The following is a 20,195-nucleotide window of genomic DNA, read 5'->3' on the forward strand; positions in this document are numbered from 1 at the left end:
ATATCGTTGCGGAAAATTATGTTAACTTGACTTGGTTACTGTAAAGTTACCTAAACCAGCAAACCACGTTTACCACACACTAAAATGTATATTATGTAGTATTGAGCAAAAAGCATCACGCGTCAAATATTCTTTCAGCATGTTCGAATTCGTGATTTTTACGCTCCTTGCAACCGACGGCAAGTGTGTACTAGTTAAGACCATTTTCCGCGTAACTTTAAATGGGCCTTTCCACTGCGGAAGCAGCTTGTTGTTGGGTCAGCGCCACGTACGTGTCTTGGTTTTCCTATCGAATATCTTTTGTATCGTTGCCTTACTGGCCAACGCCAGTGTGGTCTGTAATTTTCCCCGCAGGTCGATGGATACAACTTCTTCATCACTTTCGGTGTTCGTTCATATTTCTTTTAATATTGTCAACAGGCCGCGAACCGATCTCTCGTAAATCAATTCGAAGGCGAAAATCCAGTTGACACTTGCGGAACATCACGGTACGCAAAAAGCAACGCGTTAATAAACATGTTCCAATGTTTGGATTCATCGCAACACAGGCGTTTTAACCCCTTTAAAGTACCGTTGTACTTCTCCTCGAGACCGTTGCACATCGCGTGGTTGTCAGGTGTTTAATCATTAGAAGTCGGTTGACTTCTGGAATGCAATCTGATCAAAACTGTGTACCCAAGTCGCTCAAGATTTCGTCTGGGATTCCGAGGCGACTATACATGTCAACCATAGTGCCCCAGCAACTGCTTCTGTAGACATTGATTGCAAATCAACCGGTACCTTGTGTTACGTAGTCTATCAGCGTAAAATACTTTCCAAATCTTATACTACTAATAATTTCCAGCATTTTTTTCACTGGTCCAAAGTATGTCTTCCTTGCCAAATGTTTTGCAACCAATTGTTTATTGACTTTAATTGAATTTTATTCATCATTTGCATTAAAAACTACATGAAGTTATCAATTTTTATCCAAGTAATTTTAAAAACTGTTTGTCCCATTGAAGAAGAAGAAAGTGACCGACAGAAAGGTAAAACCGAAGCCTGCAATGTGCGTAACTCAAAGTTAAACAAGGGGATCGAAATCGTGCATATATGACATAACCGTTATGCGTAAAAGCGGGTTTGTACCAAACAATAGCACAAGAATAACAATTGTAAAACGATTTCTGCCATACTACCAAATTACCAGTGTTTTTACAATCAATAGAAAAAATTATGACATCATCAAACATTCGAGTTCGATCAAATTTGCATATTTTTCCCCTGCGGCCCAGGCACTATTCCAAACACATAAATAATATACAAAAAAGCATCATCAGCATTTGGGCGGATCTAACACACCTGCTGAATACGAGAGATGCCCGGAATGTGAAATCCAATGTGATTTGAGAAAAAATCTACAAAAATGTGAAAACAATTACGACGATGGAGAATAAGCACAAAAACTGACGTGGGCACCGATAAAACCATAAAGGTCATAAAATCGAGCAGAATTTTTTGTGTATTGCTCACGGTCTTGTAGGTAAATACCCGTTGCTCTGGGAAACTTAGCGAGCACTGGTGACTGTGCAATATCTTGTTGTTGATTTTGCTAAGGCACGATAAAAAAACGTTCGTTTTGATGCAGTAGCTCCGCGCCCAAAAATATCATATGTACAAGTAACTTGTCGATGACGTTTACCAAAATATGAAGCAAAGAGTTAGCAAAAAACAGTGAAAGCTGAAATTCAAAAGATTATTTACATGCTGTGGGCTAATGTACAAGCTTGCATTGATAACATGATGGAAAACAGCAACTTAATATATACAGACGAATCGTAGCGAAATGTGGTCACAGCGATGTGAGTTTGAAGAGTTTGGCATAGCTACACATCGAAATCGTAGCGATAATGAAGAACATTTATCAATAGTGACGAGGCATGTACGGACTAGATGGTATACAATGGCCACCCGTTGCTGTTTGGGCCCACAAAAATTTTGACGCTCGAATTTTTTGATCGCAGATTCACAACGAAATACAGCGATTTGGCCGCAACGACAATAAGAGTACGTTCTTTACCATAAAAAAGTATAATGACACTACGGTATATATCCCGCCAACTTGTACCAAATCCGCAAGAGCCAATGATCGATATTTACGTCTTTCTGCATGGCAAGTAGGGCATTCAACAAAGTCAGGGTGACGACAACCATAATATTAATTTTTAAATACACAGGAATACCAATATACACAGCTTTTAGTACGGGAGTTCAGTTTACTCGCTTCGGTAAGATACGGACGTGGTATAACAGATCAAATCGACTCTAGTCCCATGAAACGTTTCCTTAAATATTTTTACAGAGGTTACAGAAATGGTAGCGGCTACTGGCAAAGAATGGACACTAAATCTCATAACCCATTCAAGCCTAAATATTTCTACGCACACTTCAGTAAGCCGTTGGTCGCTATAGGCCAAACATCTATACAAAATTTTACACACACACTAATAGGCAGCTTCATGTACTATGACGTTTGATAGTGCGAGGCTAGCCACAAACCAGTCAGGACATTTGCCCAACATCAAGCGCTACGACTTTTGTGTTTGATATTGCACAACTTGCTACACGGCGAAGAATACTGCGGCATGTTTCCACCAAACTATACAGTTCTGGGTGGCCTGAAAATAAAATCACTCGATTACCATTGTTAAAAATCTAATCCTAACCCCAAATGCCTATGATCATATACTCACAGCAGTTATACATATCAAATTGAATTTTTTTGCATGATCGTAATATTTTTTGTTATTTTTAGAAGGAAATGCACATGATCCGAATTTCCTTCAACAAAACTTGTAATTCTTACTATATTATGACTTACTTGTGGACAAGTCCCACAAGAACTGCTGAAACGACTCTATCTTTGTTTTGAACCAATGATCTTCAGGGACATCAAACATTAAGTCAGAAACCATGTTTGGGTTGGCCAGCAAAAAAGCCATTGTCATCAACAGTTTGGGGTTCAGATCTGCATCTGTCTTCTCTGACACCATCACTTCATCAAACTGGGCAAGTGAGAAATTGCATACCGAGAGGAGTGCCAGGTAATATGGCTTTCTCTCAGGTGGGATGTTTCCATTGGAGCACAAAGCTTGTTGAAGCTGATTTCTGATGTAGTACTTTCGACTTGTCTCCCGAACACGCAGGGATTCCTGTACAAGATCTTCCAGGTAGGCATATAGAGCAGATACAACCTCATTTCTGATTGCATAAAGTTCATTCTGGGGAGATACAATAGCATTTTATTTGCAAAAAGGATCAGAAGCAGAAGAAAACATTTAAAAATCATCCAGTGCAATGCCGCAACAAACCTAATGAATCCATAGCATTGTGCTACTATAAAATTTCGTGAATTCCTTTGGTAACAAGTACATAATAATAGATTTGCACAGAGGTCATCTTATGGACAAACCTGCCTGAGAGGAGTAAGTTGGTTCGAGTTCTGCCTTGCAAGTGTGGGTCGGGGCAGGTTGGGATACATGGACACAATCCGATGAACGAATTCTGGTCCCTTTCTTTGCAACAAGAATTCACATCTGTGCAAAAAGGTAAACTTGCTTAAAAAACAATACTGTCACCTTGAATGATTGGCAATGGTTTCGAGCCTAATTACAACAAGTCTGATTTATTTGTAAAAAAACACATGTAGCAACAAAATAGTTTGCATGAAAGGTTTAGATACATACGTGGGGAACCATTTTGCATGTTCGGTCCACGGCTCATCTTCTTTATCCCAGTTCTGCAAACCTCCGTTGCAATACCAGCATTTCACTTGATCACGTTCACCTGAAAAAAATAACCACAAATTCAGTACATAGGAATTTCTTTATTTAACTTACACAAAAAGAGTTCACCTCCACTAATAACACGTCAGCAACATTGATCACCTCAGCCACAAAATCAGGCAGCTCAGGTTTGAATCCCGGTGCCGACCAAGGGAAGAAAACCCTGACAGAAAATCACAACCCAATACATGATGGTGAAAACAAAAATCCATGCCGAATCAGACGTCGACAAGAGGTCGGCGTCTTGCTCTGGAAGTCCAGGAAGCAATGGTGAAAAAAGGGCTACTTGATGAAGGAAGTGGATTGGACAAGACAATCTTGATGTGATGATCTGCTATAACAAGTCAAAACTGTCTGTACAAGGTTATGGTAAGAGGACGCACACACTGAGGAAGACACAACATCCACATTACATCACAGAGCAATGACTGCTTGATCAGAAACGGACAATCGAGAAACACAACCTCGCAATCTCTGTAGAGATCGCGAATCTGCAGGAAGACTGCCATTTGCATCAGTCTGACAACTCTCAACACGATGAGGTTGAAATGCAGGTGGCAGAATATAATACCAAGGATACACTGCATATCGGCAGCGTCAGGCGCTAACTAGACTACGACAGTCCAAGGAATTGACGAAATAAGGAACAAGCAAATAGAGTTGCAATGCTGATTGACAGACTTCCAGCATCTCAGACACCAACGGCCAAAGTGGTTCAAGATAAACTGTTCAAACTAAGAACCTTGTGTATTCCGCCATTATTGAGAGACCTGACTACAACATCTAAGTCTAGACAGCCTTCCCGGAACGCACAATGCATTAACCCCTGCGAAAGCAGCGACGCACAGACACAACACCTACTGACCAAGAGAATCGTAAAATAAAACGTAAAACAAAAAACAAAACTTGTTGTTAATAAGGTTCACAGGCTTCGCAGCCAAGGCATTGCAGCCAAGCTGGATCAGCCACTTTTCCCGACAAGTCGGAGCGAGATCTGAAAAATCAAGCTCCCGGTGAGGTTTGAACTCACGACCCTGGGCTAACCAGGCCCAACGCTCTACCAACTGAGCTACAGGAGCTCAGTGGCTTCACGGGGTATATTGTGGCCAAGGTACACTGGTGCGCAAGCGCACAACTTGTCAGGCGACCTTCACATGCGTAGAGGATCTCCACCACCGTAATCAGACAATGCAGAAGTAATGCCATGCTTACGCATAGCAAGGCGGGATCGCCCCACTGCGCAGGCCCTTTATATTTGGCAATCACAGCTCCAATATTCCGATCATAAGGTTCACAGGCTTCGCAGCCAAGGCATTGCAGCCAAGCTGGATCAGCCACTTTTCCCGACAAGTCGGAGCGAGATCTGAAAAATCAAGCTCCCGGTGAGGTTTGAACTCACAACCCTGGGCTAACCAGGCCCAACGCTCTACCAACTGAGCTACAGGAGCTTGTTGTTAATAAAGTTTGTTGTAGTTACTAAAAAGATAACTATCAACAAACCACCTCACCAAGATAAAAAAATCCAGCTCTGGAAAGTTGCCTTGGATTGGCTGAGATTCGTGATTGCCATCTGTGATCAAACGTTTCCAACCTTGATTCCTGATTCCTCAATGAAGGGTATGCAGGATTTCCAGATGGAAAAGAATCGCAAAAATTTCTCTTCATGACACAAAACACAGTGATGAGAAAATCAGTAAAGCTGTCTATGCAGATGTTAATATTTCAAACAACTGTTAATTTAATCTACCATAGGTGAAATGAACTCTGCAATATATAAAAAAGCATACAAATACTTACCAGTGTTTCAGGTCTTCTTGGTGGTTGAGGGCGTTCAACACCTGTGCCTATTATAAACAACCAGTGTAAAAACTTCCTGCAAACCACAAGTAATAAAAACAAGGTTCAACTTACCTTGTGGTCTAGTTGTGTTGTTGTAAACATTCTGCAAAGGAAATATTATATTTAATAGTAGTGCAGTTGCAAAAAACTAGAAATACACCACAAAATTGTTATTCCTTTTTAAATTAACTGTTTTATTCATAAGAAAATACATAAAAATGATATATTACTGATCCACACTTTGTAATACCAATGGCATTTATAAGCATTATTGTATCACTTACCCCACTTGGGCCAATGCCAGTATTCACAATTCTATGTGGGGGGGTTCCTAACTGCAGTGGAATATTCCCATTTCGAGGTACGTGATTTGACATGTGGCAATCAGGCTTGTGCCACCGAGCCAATTTGACATCATCACCAAATTTCCAATTTTCAACACATAGTCCACAACTGCAAAAAGTAATTAGGCCAGAATGGTACAGACTGCATAAATTGTATATTACATGAAACATAGACAGAAACAGTTGTTTGATCTTACAGTAAAACAGTCTTGCCATTAATATGGTTTTACAAATAGTTTGTTTGTGAACATAAATGGAACCAGCCCTCGTAACCCTAACAAAGGATCAAATTAAAATAAGATTTAAATCGATTCCCTTTTTTATAAAAACACAGACCCGAATTTTCCTAAGATGTATTAAGTCTGTTTCTGTTGTATACAACCATGTACTGAACCAACCAAGCATTTTTAATTTCAGCATTTTATGTAATATTTTTAAGGTAATGCTTAAATTCATACCTGAAGCACTTGACTCTGTCTTTATATCCAGTGTAGTAAAATCCAACTGATGCCAGAACTGTGGGGTTAACTGGAGCTGTTTGAGGAAATTTGTTGAATGTTGTCAACCTGTATGCTTCTTGATGGGGGTCTCCTGGCGTAATGTACACGCAGCGTTGACCTGGTGGATCTCTTTGTCTGAATGCAAAATACAATTAAATAGTCCAATATTGCATAAACTATCTGTCTGCCAAAACTGTTGTCATGGTATGTCCCCTAAAAGAGAAATAATTTTTCCAGCTCAATTGTTTGTCATTCGTTTTATTCTTTTTAGTCTAACGCCTTTTGTTATTTTGTTGCACTGCGACGGAGGTCAGCAACCCATGGCTCCCGGACACATATGGCTTACCACCCCCCATATGACTTCATAAATATGACAGACACATTTAGAAACAAACACACACAGTAAATAAAACACAAACATTTAAACTATGGTGCATTTGCTATTTCTATTGCTGTATGTTTTGCATTATATACACATAATGATGATTAATTTGTTCTTGTCCAATAAAGTTTACAAAAATCTAGCGAACCTAAGTTTGCGACTCCAAACATGTTTTTGTTCAGTAAAAAAAGAAGCAGTGTAACCGGCACTTTGCATGCCAGTGGTTGCCAATCTCAGCCAAAACACAAAAAGCAAATGTTCAATTTTGCCAAGCCATGGAACCCCATACTTGATAAACTAAAGGAACCTACTGTGGGAAATTTAACTATTACGCCTCATGCATTGAAACTCAAACACAGTTTTTGGAGCCTATGATTTTGTCAACCAACGTTTGGAAAAGTATTGGGCGACCGAAGCTGGAGTCCACTAGCGTTGCTTACTGATCCGCCTCCCGTCATCCCCTTAATATTATTGGTTCTTGCCGGTTGAAAGTCCACATTCCAAATACAGATATCATGAGCGTGCTCACGTTTTGCATAACACAGCTTGACAATTTCAATATTCTGGGAAGAGACTGCATTAAGAAACTGAAGATTTCTTTCGACAACATTTTGTATGGAACAAGAAAGCTGTCCACAAAGTTGGTGTCTCGCATGAATATTTCCAAGAAGAATATATGTTTTGCATTATCCAGTGTATCACAAGTCAAGGCCGGTTCCGTTTGCACTGCTTGACAATTTGAACCAATGTTACGAAGCAGGAATTCAAAACGAAGTATGGATGCTAGTGCATTTTAACGATTGGGGTAGTTCCAGTACGGAAATCTCCATTACCAGGTCGGACATCTGGTAAAGTGCGTTAATCCCCAATAGACACACGCCGCCAGCCACTGACGTTACCAAGTGATCTAATGCTGCAATTGGGTGGAGGTCACGGTTTTACCAAGATAGACCTGGCAGATGCCTACAACCAGGTTAGGCTTGGCCCCGAAAGCCGAAAGAGGTTAGCGCTTAGCACTCATCGAGGTGCTTTTCTTCAAAATGTTTTGCCATTCGGAATTTGATCGGCACCGGGTTACTTCCAAAAGTTGATGAACGACATCACACATGATTTACCTTGTTAGTGGCTCTTCTAAGGAAGATCGTTTGTGGAATTTGCGTTGGTTGCTTTACTGTCTTGATGAAAAGGCAAAGCGTCGAATACCTTGGGCATCTTCTCACTATGGAGGGTATTGCCAAAGGTAGTAAAGTCGACGATGTCATTAAAATGCGGCCACCAGAAACTGAGTTAGATCATTTTTGGGTGCTGTTCAGTTTTACAGCAAGTTTCTACCCCCGGAGTTTTCAACAGTCACAGAACCATTGTACAGGCTAGCGAAAAAGGCAGTTACATGGAGGTGGCAAAAGAAAGAACAAGAGATTTTCAAGTGATTGAAACATCGTCTTTTTTCAGACAATGTTCTTACACATTTTGATCCATGCCTTTCGATTAGAATAGCATGCGATGCATTCAGTGTAGGAATTGGTGCAGTTTTATTTCATTGTGTTTGCGGATGGAAGCAAATATTTCAAAAACACTTACTGAATGCCAGATCCAGTAGGAAGCTTTGACAATTGTGTTTGCTATTTGAAAGTTTTTTCAGTTTCTTTTTGGCCGAAAATATATTTTGGTGACTGACCACAAACCTTTGTTGATTTTCGGACCGTCGAAAGCTGTTCCAACGCTCGCAGCAAATCGTTGGGCAAGATGGGCGCTGATACTCAATCAGTTCTCTTACGATACTGAGTTCAGAAAAACTTCCGACATTAACAATGTTGACACTCTTAGTCATCTTCCAGCTTGAAAGGATCTTACATTTGATCAGGAGGAAACTGCTGTTGATACGGACACAGTATGTCTGATTACAATGTTGAGTAATCAAGTGAAGCCCGCAGATGTGACAGCTATTGTGACAGAAAAAGACCGGATTCTGTCCGAGATCATGAGGAATATTCAAGAAGTTTGGCCAAATAAACGTTTCGACAAGGAAAGTTCGCTCAGTCGTTGCAGTCAGATTGCGGACTCCCTTAGCATCAGTCATGGTTGCTTGCTGTACGGCTGCAGAGTTCAACCCGAAGTTCTCAAGTTGTTGCATCCAAGACACTTGGGAATGCAAAAGATGAAGCAACTAGCTAGAACAGCTACAGACCAAATATCGACAAGGATATTGTGGACATGTGTCACAAATGTCAAAACTGTGCTGAGCACCGAAATGCTCCATCCAAAGCTTTATTGCATCCTTGGGTCTTACCCGAAAAACCTCGATGTCGGCTTGGTTATCCCAATACACTAATCACTGATAACGCCTTGACATTCACCTCTGACGAACTCAGAAGGAGAGAGGGATAGTTCACTTCACCGGAGCTCCATACCACCCAGACAAATGGAGCAGCTGAACGTCTTGTTCAGACTTTTAAACAGGCATTAAAAAAGTCTGTGAAGCCTCCAAAACAAGCAATCATGGAATTTCTCATGTAGTACAGAAGGACGCCGACTGGGAATGGTTATTCGCCAAGTCAACTTCTCAACAATCGGCAAATGCGTACGAAGATTGACGCGCTTATACCTTTACCCCTCCAATATTGCTCAGGGAAAATTGTCGAGAGAAACTTCTGCTGCCAACTCGTCGGAACATCGCAGTGCACAGACTGTGTACAAAGTAGGGATGCCACGCTACGCATTGTATAAAGGCCCAAGGAATTCTGGCCGTGCACCGCGTTGGGTTCCAGCTGTCATGAAGGAGATTCACAGCACCCGATCTGTTGCAGTGAAAGTGATGCCAAGCGGACAAATATGGATTCGCAGAATTTATGTGCTGGAATGTTAATTGAATTTCCAGCAATAAAGGTAGGTCTCCCTGAACTTACATTGATTCTATTATTTTGTGCTATTCAAAAATACAACAGTTTTATCAGTGCCCAACTGCCTATGCTACTTTATTTCTTTTGTGTAATTCATCTGCTTAGTTGTTTTTGCACAAAACGCCTATAGTTTGATTTGGATTAAGCAAACATTGTACTGTGTGAAACATATAATGCTATAGCAGCAAAACATTTTTAATGCATATAAAGCCTGTGAATTGGTTCTAATATATTGGTTATAGTCATAACTTATGACCAACACATGGAGTAAGCTATAAATGTGCAACCATTGTAACAGTTTAGTTTTACCTTTTTAAAGGATTTTAAAAATATTTTTAGTCCTGTCACTGAAATGTTAGATATTTTCTTGCTTGTGAAAGATGTCTTTTTGGATGCCAAATGTCAATTCAAGTCTTAAATCACTGTTTGCATAGGTAGTCCTCTAATAGAGGCACATAACTATGGTGGCCCATCGCTATCACACACATTTTAACAAAAAAATATCAAATGCGTATTTTGTTTTGCATTATGACTTTATTTTTAATTACGTTTTTAAAAGCGATAATAAATTGAAATGGAAAACGCATTTTTAAAATTAACTTCGTTTTAAAACAGATTTCAAACTTGACTTTGAGATGTATTTTGAATGGAACTTTCAAATAAATTTTTAATATCACTTTCAATTTTATTTTGGAAATCAATTTTACATTTCATTTTCAATTTTATTTTAAAAATAGTTTTAAAATCTATTTCGAAAACCATTTTCATTTTGAATTTCATTTTCATTTGAAATATGCGATTTTTTAAATCCCCACGTAGCCCAGCGCTATCAATCCCATACACATACAATAGCCATTGGCCCAGCGCTATCAAATTTAATAGAAATCATACAACGTTCTAAACAAACTTCGTAATTAGTGCTGCAATAAAGTAAAGTGTTGTTTGGTTGCAGACGATGTATTTATTTGTTCCACATCGTTCTGTTGTACTTGTTTGTGCCATGCGAGGCTGAATTAAAACTAGACAACAATCTTCTTTATCATTCCAAAAAGTTGCGCCAATTTTTGGGAACGAGATTGCATTGACAGCCTGCGATGCCAACAATAGGTTTTTGGGGGACTGGAGGATATAATGGTCCAACGTTCATCTTTAACACCGTGTGGAAGAATAAAAACAATTAAACTAATGCAAGTTTATGCACCGCTGCGCTCGAATCTTGAACTTGATTTTAAGTTTCTTGGTCTTATTTTGGCATTTTTTGCAAATTTTCTTATGATGTCATATTTTTGCAGCTTTGTAGAATTGATGGTCTAGTCACATCCAGGTGCAAAAGTTATAATGTGGCAACAAAGTAGTGATTTAAAAGCTATGTTACAAAATTGTGTTGCAAAAAACATGAAGCGAAAAGAAATTTTGCAGTTGGTGAAGAAAAGGTTTTCTGAATATTCTTGGAGTGTTGCAACTCTAGACCGAAGACTTCGCTATTTTGATATTACATACATAAGATACGACACTTCTTTGAATGAAGTTTGTGCTGCTGTTGATAAAGAGTTACAGGGACCTGGAAAACTGTTAGGTTATCGAGCAATGAATCAAAAGCTACGGTGTAAACATAAAATTTTTGTGCCAAGGCATTTAGTTCAGAAAGTGTTGCAAGAAAAAGACCCTGAGGGTGTTGCTAGTCGAAATGTAAGACAGAAAATTAAAAAACCCAAACAACTGTTTGCTTGTAGTGGCCCTCTTCAACTTGTATCATTGGATGGGCACGACAAGTTGTGTGGATATCAAAACTACACTTTTCCGCTGGGCATATATGGTGCAATAGATACATTTTCACGTTAAGTGTTATTTCTCTTTGTTACTCACTCAAACTCCAACCCTCAGATTATCGGAAAGAAATATTTGGAGCACATATATGAAACTCAAACAATGGCAAAGTTTTTAAGACTGGATAGAGGAACTGAAACAGGAAAAATGGCAACAATACATACATATCTCAGGAATAAACATGGAGATTTAGAAGATCCGACAGAGAGTGTTATATATGGTCCTTCTAACACAAATAAAATTGAGCGCTGGTGGAGGGAGCTGCATGAAAGATTAGAGCTTTTTTTCAAAGCACAACTTAGATCATTAATAACAAATGGAAAGTATGATCCACATTGTCTAACTGACCGTCAGCTACTGTTTTATATTTACAAACCTATTGTACAACGTGAATGTGATATTTTTGTGGCAAATTGGAACAGTCATCGCATACGCAATCAAAACAATATTCTTTTACCTACTGGTGTACCTGAACATATTTTTGAATGTCCTGAATTTTATGGCACAACTTGTAAAGGTCTTACAGTTAATGACTGTGACCTTAAAGAAGTTGCTGAAATATCTGGTGTTTTACATGCCCAGGAGGAATGGTTAAGCACCAGTATAAAAGATAAATGTTTTCATCTCGAACAGGGTTTACGTTTACGTCTTATGCAACTGTAGTATGAATATACTACGCAATCTCGTTCCCAAAAACTGACGCAACTTTTTGGAATTATAAAGAAGATTGTTGTCTAGTTTTAATTCAGCCTCGCATGGCACAAACAAGTACAACAGAACGACGTGGAACAAATAAATACATCGTCTGCAACCAAACAACACTTTACTTTATTGCAGCACTAATTACGAAGTTTGTTTAGAACGTTGTATGATTTCTATTAAATTTGATAGCGCTGGGCCAATGGCTATTGTATGTGTATGGGATTGATAGCGCTGGGCTACGTGGGGATTTAAAAAATCGCATATTTCAAATGAAAATGAAATTCAAAATGAAAATGAAAATGAAAATGGTTTTCGAAATAGATTTTAAAACTATTTTTAAAATAAAATTGAAAATGAAATGTAAAATTGATTTCCAAAATAAAATTGAAAGTGATATTAAAAATTTATTTGAAAGTTCCATTCAAAATACATCTCAAAGTCAAGTTTGAAATCTGTTTTAAAACGAAGTTAATTTTAAAAATGCGTTTTCCATTTCAATTTATTATCGCTTTTAAAAACGTAATTAAAAATAAAGTCATAATGCAAAACAAAATACGCATTTGATATTTTTTTGTTAAAATGTGTGTGATAGCGATGGGCCACCATACATAACCACAGATTTTATATTTGTGCAAACCTGAATGATGTGCAAGATTAGTATAGGAATATTTATTGGAAATTATAACATATTTGTATAAAACAATTACTACATGCCTGTTCATGGCATGGGTTTGTGTGACTAAAGCACAGAAGCTAATTTGACAACAAAAAAGGTTAAATCCTCTGTTGTTCAAGGCTGCATATCAGTATCTCTATTTAAAAAAGTTTTGCTTGCAGCAAATGCCTATCTTTTACACCTCTGTCATAAAGAAAGACGTAACACAACAAAGCAACCGTAAAGCAGTAAGGTCAAATTTAGGGTTGAATGCAATTTCCAGTGTGTTTGGTGAAGTTTCAGTGCAGTTTTTCGCCTTTTTATTCAGCTAGTTAGTCAAAAAGTTAGTTGAAAAAGCATCAAATGTTCAAGAGAATGTAGTCAAAATTTAATCACAAAAGTATATATACCTTCACTTGTTATTTTTTGTTAGGCCCACCTCTTGTTTACACATTCAGGTCAAAATTAGTTGCAGGATAGTAGCTTAGGGCATTATTTTGGCCACAAAATTCAGTGTTGGCCCCAACCCTTTTTGCATGCGATGGCGAAAAAATTATCACAGAAAGTTGCTTCGACAGACCCCTGGGACTGTTTCTGCTATCCATTAGAACATAATATCCTCCTGGAAGCTCCACAGATCCTTACTGTGTTTTGTCCAATGCAGCTACAATCATTTGTTTTTCCTTTAAATAGTGCTAGTGGACCTTCATTGGTCTAAACAAAGTCACAGGAATTATTTTGGGCAAATAGTGTGTTATGCAGATAACCTTCAAAACTTGATTTTGGGGGATTTAATACTGATATGGGTCCTTAACATTATATTTGATCAAATCAAAGGCATTATTATGTTGCTATAGCCAACTCGGTCATGGCTTTTTGAAGGTTTATTATATTTTGCGAAATCAACTGTCTGTAATTATTTTGTTGTATGACAGCAAAAACCATCATTGGTCAAGCAACATATTCCGGCGTGCGGGATGCAACCAAGGAACCCAGCAACTATCGGTGATGTCATACAAACACCCAGATATATTGGGTTCGTACGAATAGTGTTTCTTATTTACTCTGCTTCGCAAGAACCCGAATCTTTGCCCATTTGGCATATCCTTACTATTTATGCCTTGATGTTTAACTCACAACAGAGAAGTACAGTGATATTTGTTGCCCTAAGTCACAGCAGCATGTATACATAAACCAGACTGGAAAAAATGTTGGGATATATACTCTGCGCACTTTTGCCAAAAGTCGCTGATAATCCGTGCAATTTTAATTAGCTAATGCATTAACATACGAAAAAACATTGCGATCGTCTACGCAATTAACCATCGCAAAACGAAATCCTCTGTGCAAAAAAACAAACTTTCCAATCTGGTACATAAATGTAGTAAAAAACCTTGTTGTGTAATAAAATTACAGACATACATCTGGAAAGGACTGTGAGTTTTTACAATTTACAAAAAGTTGTCCTTTTTAAAACATATCATGACTAAGACCACTTACCTACTCATACACTGGTGTCTTTACCTTAACCTTTAGCTTATATCCAAGTGTTGTGATACAACAGAAAACACTTTGATGTAAATCAAATTTCAAACTTAAATAAATGTAGCCACATCTTTACACCTATGTAAATAAGAGCAATTATGTTACTTTTTATCATAAATAAAGCATAATCAAGATATGTGATAGGGCGACAGGCAAGGCAGATAATAGTTTATTTTTTTAACATAAATATTCTTCAGCAAATTGAAGAGATAAACAACAAAAATAAATGATACCAATAATTATACAAGAATGTCCAGTTGCACAGAACCCCATGTGAACAATATCAGCATTTGTCACACACTAATTGGCAAAATACATACATTGTGTATTTTCAACACTAACTAGGCAGTAAAAGCACACACCACTGCCAGGTTGTTGCTAGTTGTATTTAATAACCAAAATAAAACCATTTTTGATGCTTGGTACTAAAATTCTGTTAAGAATTTATGCTTTGTCTAAATGTTATTTTTCCCACAAAATGATTAAATGCAATACTACATGTGTTTCATTTGAAAACTTGAATTTTTAACCTACTTTATTAAATCGCGCCCCTTTTTGTACTTTTTATTACAAAATACTACGAATAACTAAAATCAGGAACAGATAAATACACTTTTTAATTAATGTGATGCTTGTGTCTGGTGCTTTCTCCAATCTTTCAAAACCTGGTTGCAAGTTGGCCAGCTCTAGTTTAATTCCATTTCCGCAGTGCTGTCCAAGTCCTATCTATTATGTTATTTATTCCGCATGTGACATGCTTCATTCAAAGTTTGCTTCATTCAAGGCCAATATATGGGTAATAATCCCACAGTGGCAAAGCTCATGACCGGAGCCCGGAGGATGATGGTTGAGATGTCATGTAAAAATTAATCCCCAAATGTATAAAAACCAAAAATAGTAGCGCATCGCCATCGGTAACAAAATCACCAATGCATTTTCAGCCATTTTAAGACCCATCATTGCTGCGAAGTCGGAACCATGAATATGCATATGTACATAATATATATAGTCTACATACAATCAGTAATAAATTTGACACCATTTTGAAAATAAAAATGGGTAACAGACAGCATGTTGCTACTTTGCGAAACAGTAGAACTGGTAGCCTATTATTTTATTAATTGCAGTCATGTTGGGTTTGTCCCGAGGATTTATCGTGTACAGTTATCCACTTAATCTCGTGATAATGACTAGATTTGCTATTGCTTGACTTTTAGCTGAGTCTGAATCGCATTAGGCAATTCCATTGCCAATCTGTCAGTGTAGGTGTGGCAGTGCTGCATGCTAGCTAGACCAAAGAAAAACTGGATCTGTTATTTAAACGTTTGCGTGTACATGTAGAACAGACTTATGCAAATGCAACGCTCAGGCTCACTACTCAAAAATAGTTTTTTCACTGAAAAATCACGCCATGAATTGTAAGTAAAATTTTTGTTTTTGAGGGAACTCAGTCAACCATGACAGGGATACGATGCACCAAATTAGACGTTTTGGTCTGGCTATTAAAGCTGGCAAGATCTTCGTACGTCACCAAAGCTAGATAGACCTTTTCGGTCAAAACAGAAGTCACAATGCAACTAACCAAAAAATCTGGTTTTGTTTCAAACGATGACCATAAAATACTAAAACAGTATTCTATGCCTTGAAAAAAGCATAGTACGGTTTGCGTGTGAGTCCTACTCCTAGTACTGGCACAAACTTTTCATATTTTTTTAGACGCTGCACTTGCTCGATACAACAATTTTGCAAAATTTTATTTTTATTATTTATTTTCCTTACTTCCTTTATGGTAACCTCAGCAAGTGCGAAAGATTTTTAAAAGAACAGTATTAATTTCACAAAACACAGGCCCTATTCAAGTTTCACTATGCTGACGTGGCATGAAGCACTTCAAGAGAAGGGCATTGTGGGAACACAACATCTTCCGAGGAAACAGGTAAAACATAATTTCGTTCGCCGAAAAAAATACAAAAATGCCTGTAGCGAACACAGTGTAATATTAATATGAAAAATATAATATTGGCATTGTTTATATTCGTGACCGGTTTTCCACGTACAAAAGGACAACACAAACGTGTGTAAAAGTAACAGTGTTGGTTGCATAATCCGCTAATTTGGTCGTTTTTTCTCGGCGGTCTTTGCCAGCCTCAAAATTCAATTAACCTACTTCTATCTTTTGCTGTAAGTGGACAAAACGATAAAGTTAAATAGACGGCTTGTCTCCGTCGTATTTTCAGAAGTTCATGTATCACGTTATAGCAATCTGTCGGCAGCTCGAATTAACATCAAAATCCGTTTGTTGCACTTGTTCACTTGTTGTCCCATGTTTAATGCAATACTATACCAAACCAGTTTTACAATGTTTTCAATTCCTACACATCAGCCTTGCTGCCAGCACTCGCACGACCAAAGCGCCTTCTATGACGTCATGCCACACAATAATCTTGCTTTCGCACGATTTCATTCGCTGCGGTAAAAATGCGACTTTGGCCAGCTGTATCTCAAAAACCCGTCGCCGTGTATAAAGCTACTTTTTTCGCTAAAGGTGTTTTAACGTTATGAACATCTCTTTTTTTCCGTGTCACATGCATTTTAAACAGTCCAATCGTGGTGGTTTTAGTTGGAGATGGTCGGCATCGCCTGGAACTTTGCGCAATTTGAATCATCGTAGGTCTTGGGGATGGTCAAATCGCATGTTGTGATGTTGGTGTGCAGCACTCATGTAGGCGTAGAGTGTACAGTGAAGTAGATAAAAACACAACAAAACACCAGAAAAAAAGTAGAGGAAAACGCAATAAACGACAAGAGTAGGAAGAAAATGGTAAATGTACTGATAACAGGGTGAATGAAAATGGATGTTAGTGCCGAGATGTGAAACATAGGCGGATATTTTTTTAATGATGGACGGGAGAGTGATCTAATGGAAGGGTTTTTTCCCCCCATATCCGTGGGCCTTATATTCAAGCATGCATAAGCCGAAGTAGGCGTTAACCCATGGGTGAAATAGGTTCTTTTTCGATTCCTTTCTTGTGAAATGACCATTTAATTACATATATAGGTTGTAAACCATAAAAAACAAGGCTCAAATCTCGGCGTGTCTTTTGTAAAAAATAACGTGGTTAATCGCATGACGTTTGAACCCAGCAATTCAATATAAACGAATAATGAAATAACCGTTATAATGATTTGTAAATTAAAGCTACACTGCATAATATTTCTCTTGAAACATGTAAAGAATAAATTAAAGGTCAAAAGACTAGGATACTACATCAAAGGCAGTCGCACATTCCTATGCTTGTTTGCGTTGTGTAGCTTGTTGCAATGTCAGTAATTCGATTCATTTGTACGTGTTAAGTTTCTACTTCAATGGCAGTAACTATCGCTTAAAAAACTACCAACATATTATCACTGAAATGTTTATTACATTGTAACTTGCCAATTACAGTACACGATGGGTTTGCGATGGTAAATTGCAACACAGTTTGAAAATAACATTAATAGAATGCAATTGTAAAATAACGCCAAATACATTTTTTTGTAAAAAAATTAGGAAAATTCTTTTCGTACGAAAAGAAATCAGAGGCAAACACGAGGTAGGATTGAAACCAACATAGAAAAAATGGACTGACTGAGCGATAAACGTCGCACTAGTTCTCATATCGTAAAAAATGCATGTATACAGACACAATGCATATATGTAATAGATGGTTTGCCACATGCCTGGTTGCCAGTCCAACAATTACCTAGTTGGTATAGCTATGCTCGCTGAAGCGTGAGGGCTGCATAATAATGATTTGAACCAACGTATAGGATCAAGTTTAAAAGAGGATGACAGGCATTTCTGGGCTTCTGGAAGAGCCATGCGGCTGCAATGGACGGAGAATCGACAAATAACAATTAAAATTCAAAACGAAACACATTGCATCACATTTATATACAGCTCACACTACTACGAAGGTGCACAAAGTCTAAGTCACAGTTAAAAAAATAAAAACAAATAGTGCTGTGTACAGGTATCTACCAAACCAAACAAAGAATATAACAGACTACAAACAAAAGCCAAAAACATGACGTGGTTTTCTTAACTTAGAGTAAACTGCGATAAAATTTGAAAAGTAAGTACGTTTAGAAACACTATTACCTGCTTCAAAAATTTTAAGTAAAAAATATGGACAACGTACAATTTCGCAAACATTATAAAAACTCTTCAACCAACCGTAGCTCCACAAATGCGTACGTTTTCTGTTCACAAAAATTCTAGCCGAGGTAAAAGCAAACTAGATATCGTTACGGAAAATTATGTTAACTTGACTTGCTTAATGTAAAGTTACCTAAACCAGCAAACCACGTTTACCACACACTGAAATGCATATCATAAAGTATTAAGCAGAAAGAACTTCATGGTTGGTTACAAAGACTTAATAATGAAATTTTATCCCAAGTTGTTGTGCATCGTGGCGTTTTAGGAAATTTCAAATAAACGAAATTGATTTAAAAACGTTAACAACCTCACGCATCGGATGAATCAGCGCGATCCGGTGAAACAGCTGACCCTTGACCCGGCCGCACGTCGACAGTGATTGGCTGGGATGAGGAACCACGTGACGATCTTGCCGAGCCAGGAAGGTTGGACATCTCAATCATCTCAGGAGTTATAGGTGAGAGTCTGAAAACAGGAATTGCAAAATTTTTTGAAGATGCAATAACTTTCAGCGATTAGGGTATCACAATTTGGGCTGAAGCAAAGCAAAACCAGGCCTACCTCACGTCTGGTTCCGGTTCGCTTGGCACAGGTGCAACCATGCGTGCAAGCACTTCGTCGTTTACCGGTTCTTTTCGCCTGTGAAAAATAGACGGTTTTACACTTCTGAAACTTCCTGAGATTTGGACGCATCAATTCAATTTCTACTAAAATATATTTCACCAACGTCCAATACTGCACTTTAATAAGGTGTGCTTCTAGAAAATTATTCATGATACAGCAATGTAAGCACCAACGTAGGCGTACACATGTTTGGCAGTTTCAAGACTAACATGTATGTACACCGTTTGATTTGGATTTTTCTGGTTACCGTTTTTGGAAGATGTTGCTACTATCCGCATTGCCTGCTATTGGAACACCAGAGCGTTGTGCGAGCATAACATCAACAGTAATAGGACCACGTGATGGCGCCCTAAAAAGAAACGTGTGATGGGAAAGCATTCGAATGCAGAAGGTCTTGTTTTACAGCACGTTGGGATGACAAAAAACACTTTCCTAGTTTCAAAAAATGTAATCCGGAGCTGTACCTCGTGGATGAGGAGGAAGCACTTCTATCCTGCTCCTCCCTCTCATCCGATCCCCCTCCGCTTCCTGATGACCGAACCAACTTCCACAGGAGTTGTTTTATTTCCTTTACGTCGTTTCGGAGACGCTTCTGTGATTGTTCCTGTGCCGATTGCGCCTCCTAACGACAATTAAAATTAAGGAGGTATTTTAACAAGTGACTTGTAGTACTGTGGTACGTGGGGCTCTGATCAACAAAAGTAGGTTACTATCGTATGACAAACATGAACTGGGAGTGTGGTGACAGTAGTTCAGACGGCGTTGAACTATTTATACAGAAATGTTCGGAAGGGGAACAGCTGTATAGTTTTGGTACAGAATCTGTTTGTACACTCTTAAATGTTCCAACAA

At 38.2% G+C, this 20,195-nt stretch overlaps 2 protein-coding genes, 1 non-coding gene and 1 pseudogene across 7 annotated transcripts in view; 1 reads left to right on the top strand and 3 right to left on the bottom strand.

Moving 5' to 3' along the window:
* Positions 1-20,195, bottom strand: part of LOC145895261 (uncharacterized) — a 39,515-nt gene that overhangs the window by 7,484 nt on the left and 11,836 nt on the right. For 2 of the 5 annotated variants that reach the window (XM_082984036.1, XM_082984035.1), the window contains 4 exons: positions 19,808-19,965; positions 19,591-19,692; positions 19,281-19,358; positions 17,959-19,184 (listed from right to left, as the gene is read on the bottom strand). In XM_082984036.1, coding sequence (XP_082840162.1) covers positions 19,028-19,184; positions 19,281-19,358; positions 19,591-19,692; positions 19,808-19,965 — 495 coding nt within the window. In that variant the 3' untranslated portion in view covers positions 17,959-19,027. Of the gene's footprint in view, positions 1-17,958; positions 19,185-19,280; positions 19,359-19,590; positions 19,693-19,807; positions 19,966-20,195 lie in introns of those variants that run through there. The other 3 variants (XR_014401609.1, XR_014401608.1, XM_082984034.1) reach the window with 3 other exon arrangements.
* Positions 899-14,598, bottom strand: LOC145895263 (inhibitor of apoptosis protein-like). Its single transcript, XM_082984039.1, has 10 exons — positions 14,474-14,598; positions 6,466-6,642; positions 5,948-6,116; positions 5,736-5,766; positions 5,622-5,668; positions 5,333-5,483; positions 3,726-3,825; positions 3,452-3,575; positions 2,861-3,260; positions 899-2,657 (listed from the first exon to the last, which is right to left on the bottom strand). Exons 1-10 carry the CDS (start codon positions 14,479-14,481, stop codon positions 2,542-2,544), a joined length of 1,323 nt encoding a protein of 440 aa, XP_082840165.1. The 5' UTR covers positions 14,482-14,598; the 3' UTR covers positions 899-2,541.
* On the bottom strand, positions 4,830-4,903 carry Trnat-ggu (transfer RNA threonine (anticodon GGU)). Its single transcript has one exon. It is a non-coding gene; the product is annotated as a tRNA-Thr (tRNA).
* LOC145894576 (uncharacterized) lies at positions 11,185-12,279 on the top strand (annotated as a pseudogene).

The sequence above is a fragment of the Ascidia mentula genome, chromosome 3 (assembly GCF_947561715.1).
Source record: "Ascidia mentula chromosome 3, kaAscMent1.1, whole genome shotgun sequence".
Taxonomy (NCBI): Eukaryota; Metazoa; Chordata; class Ascidiacea; order Phlebobranchia; family Ascidiidae; genus Ascidia; species Ascidia mentula.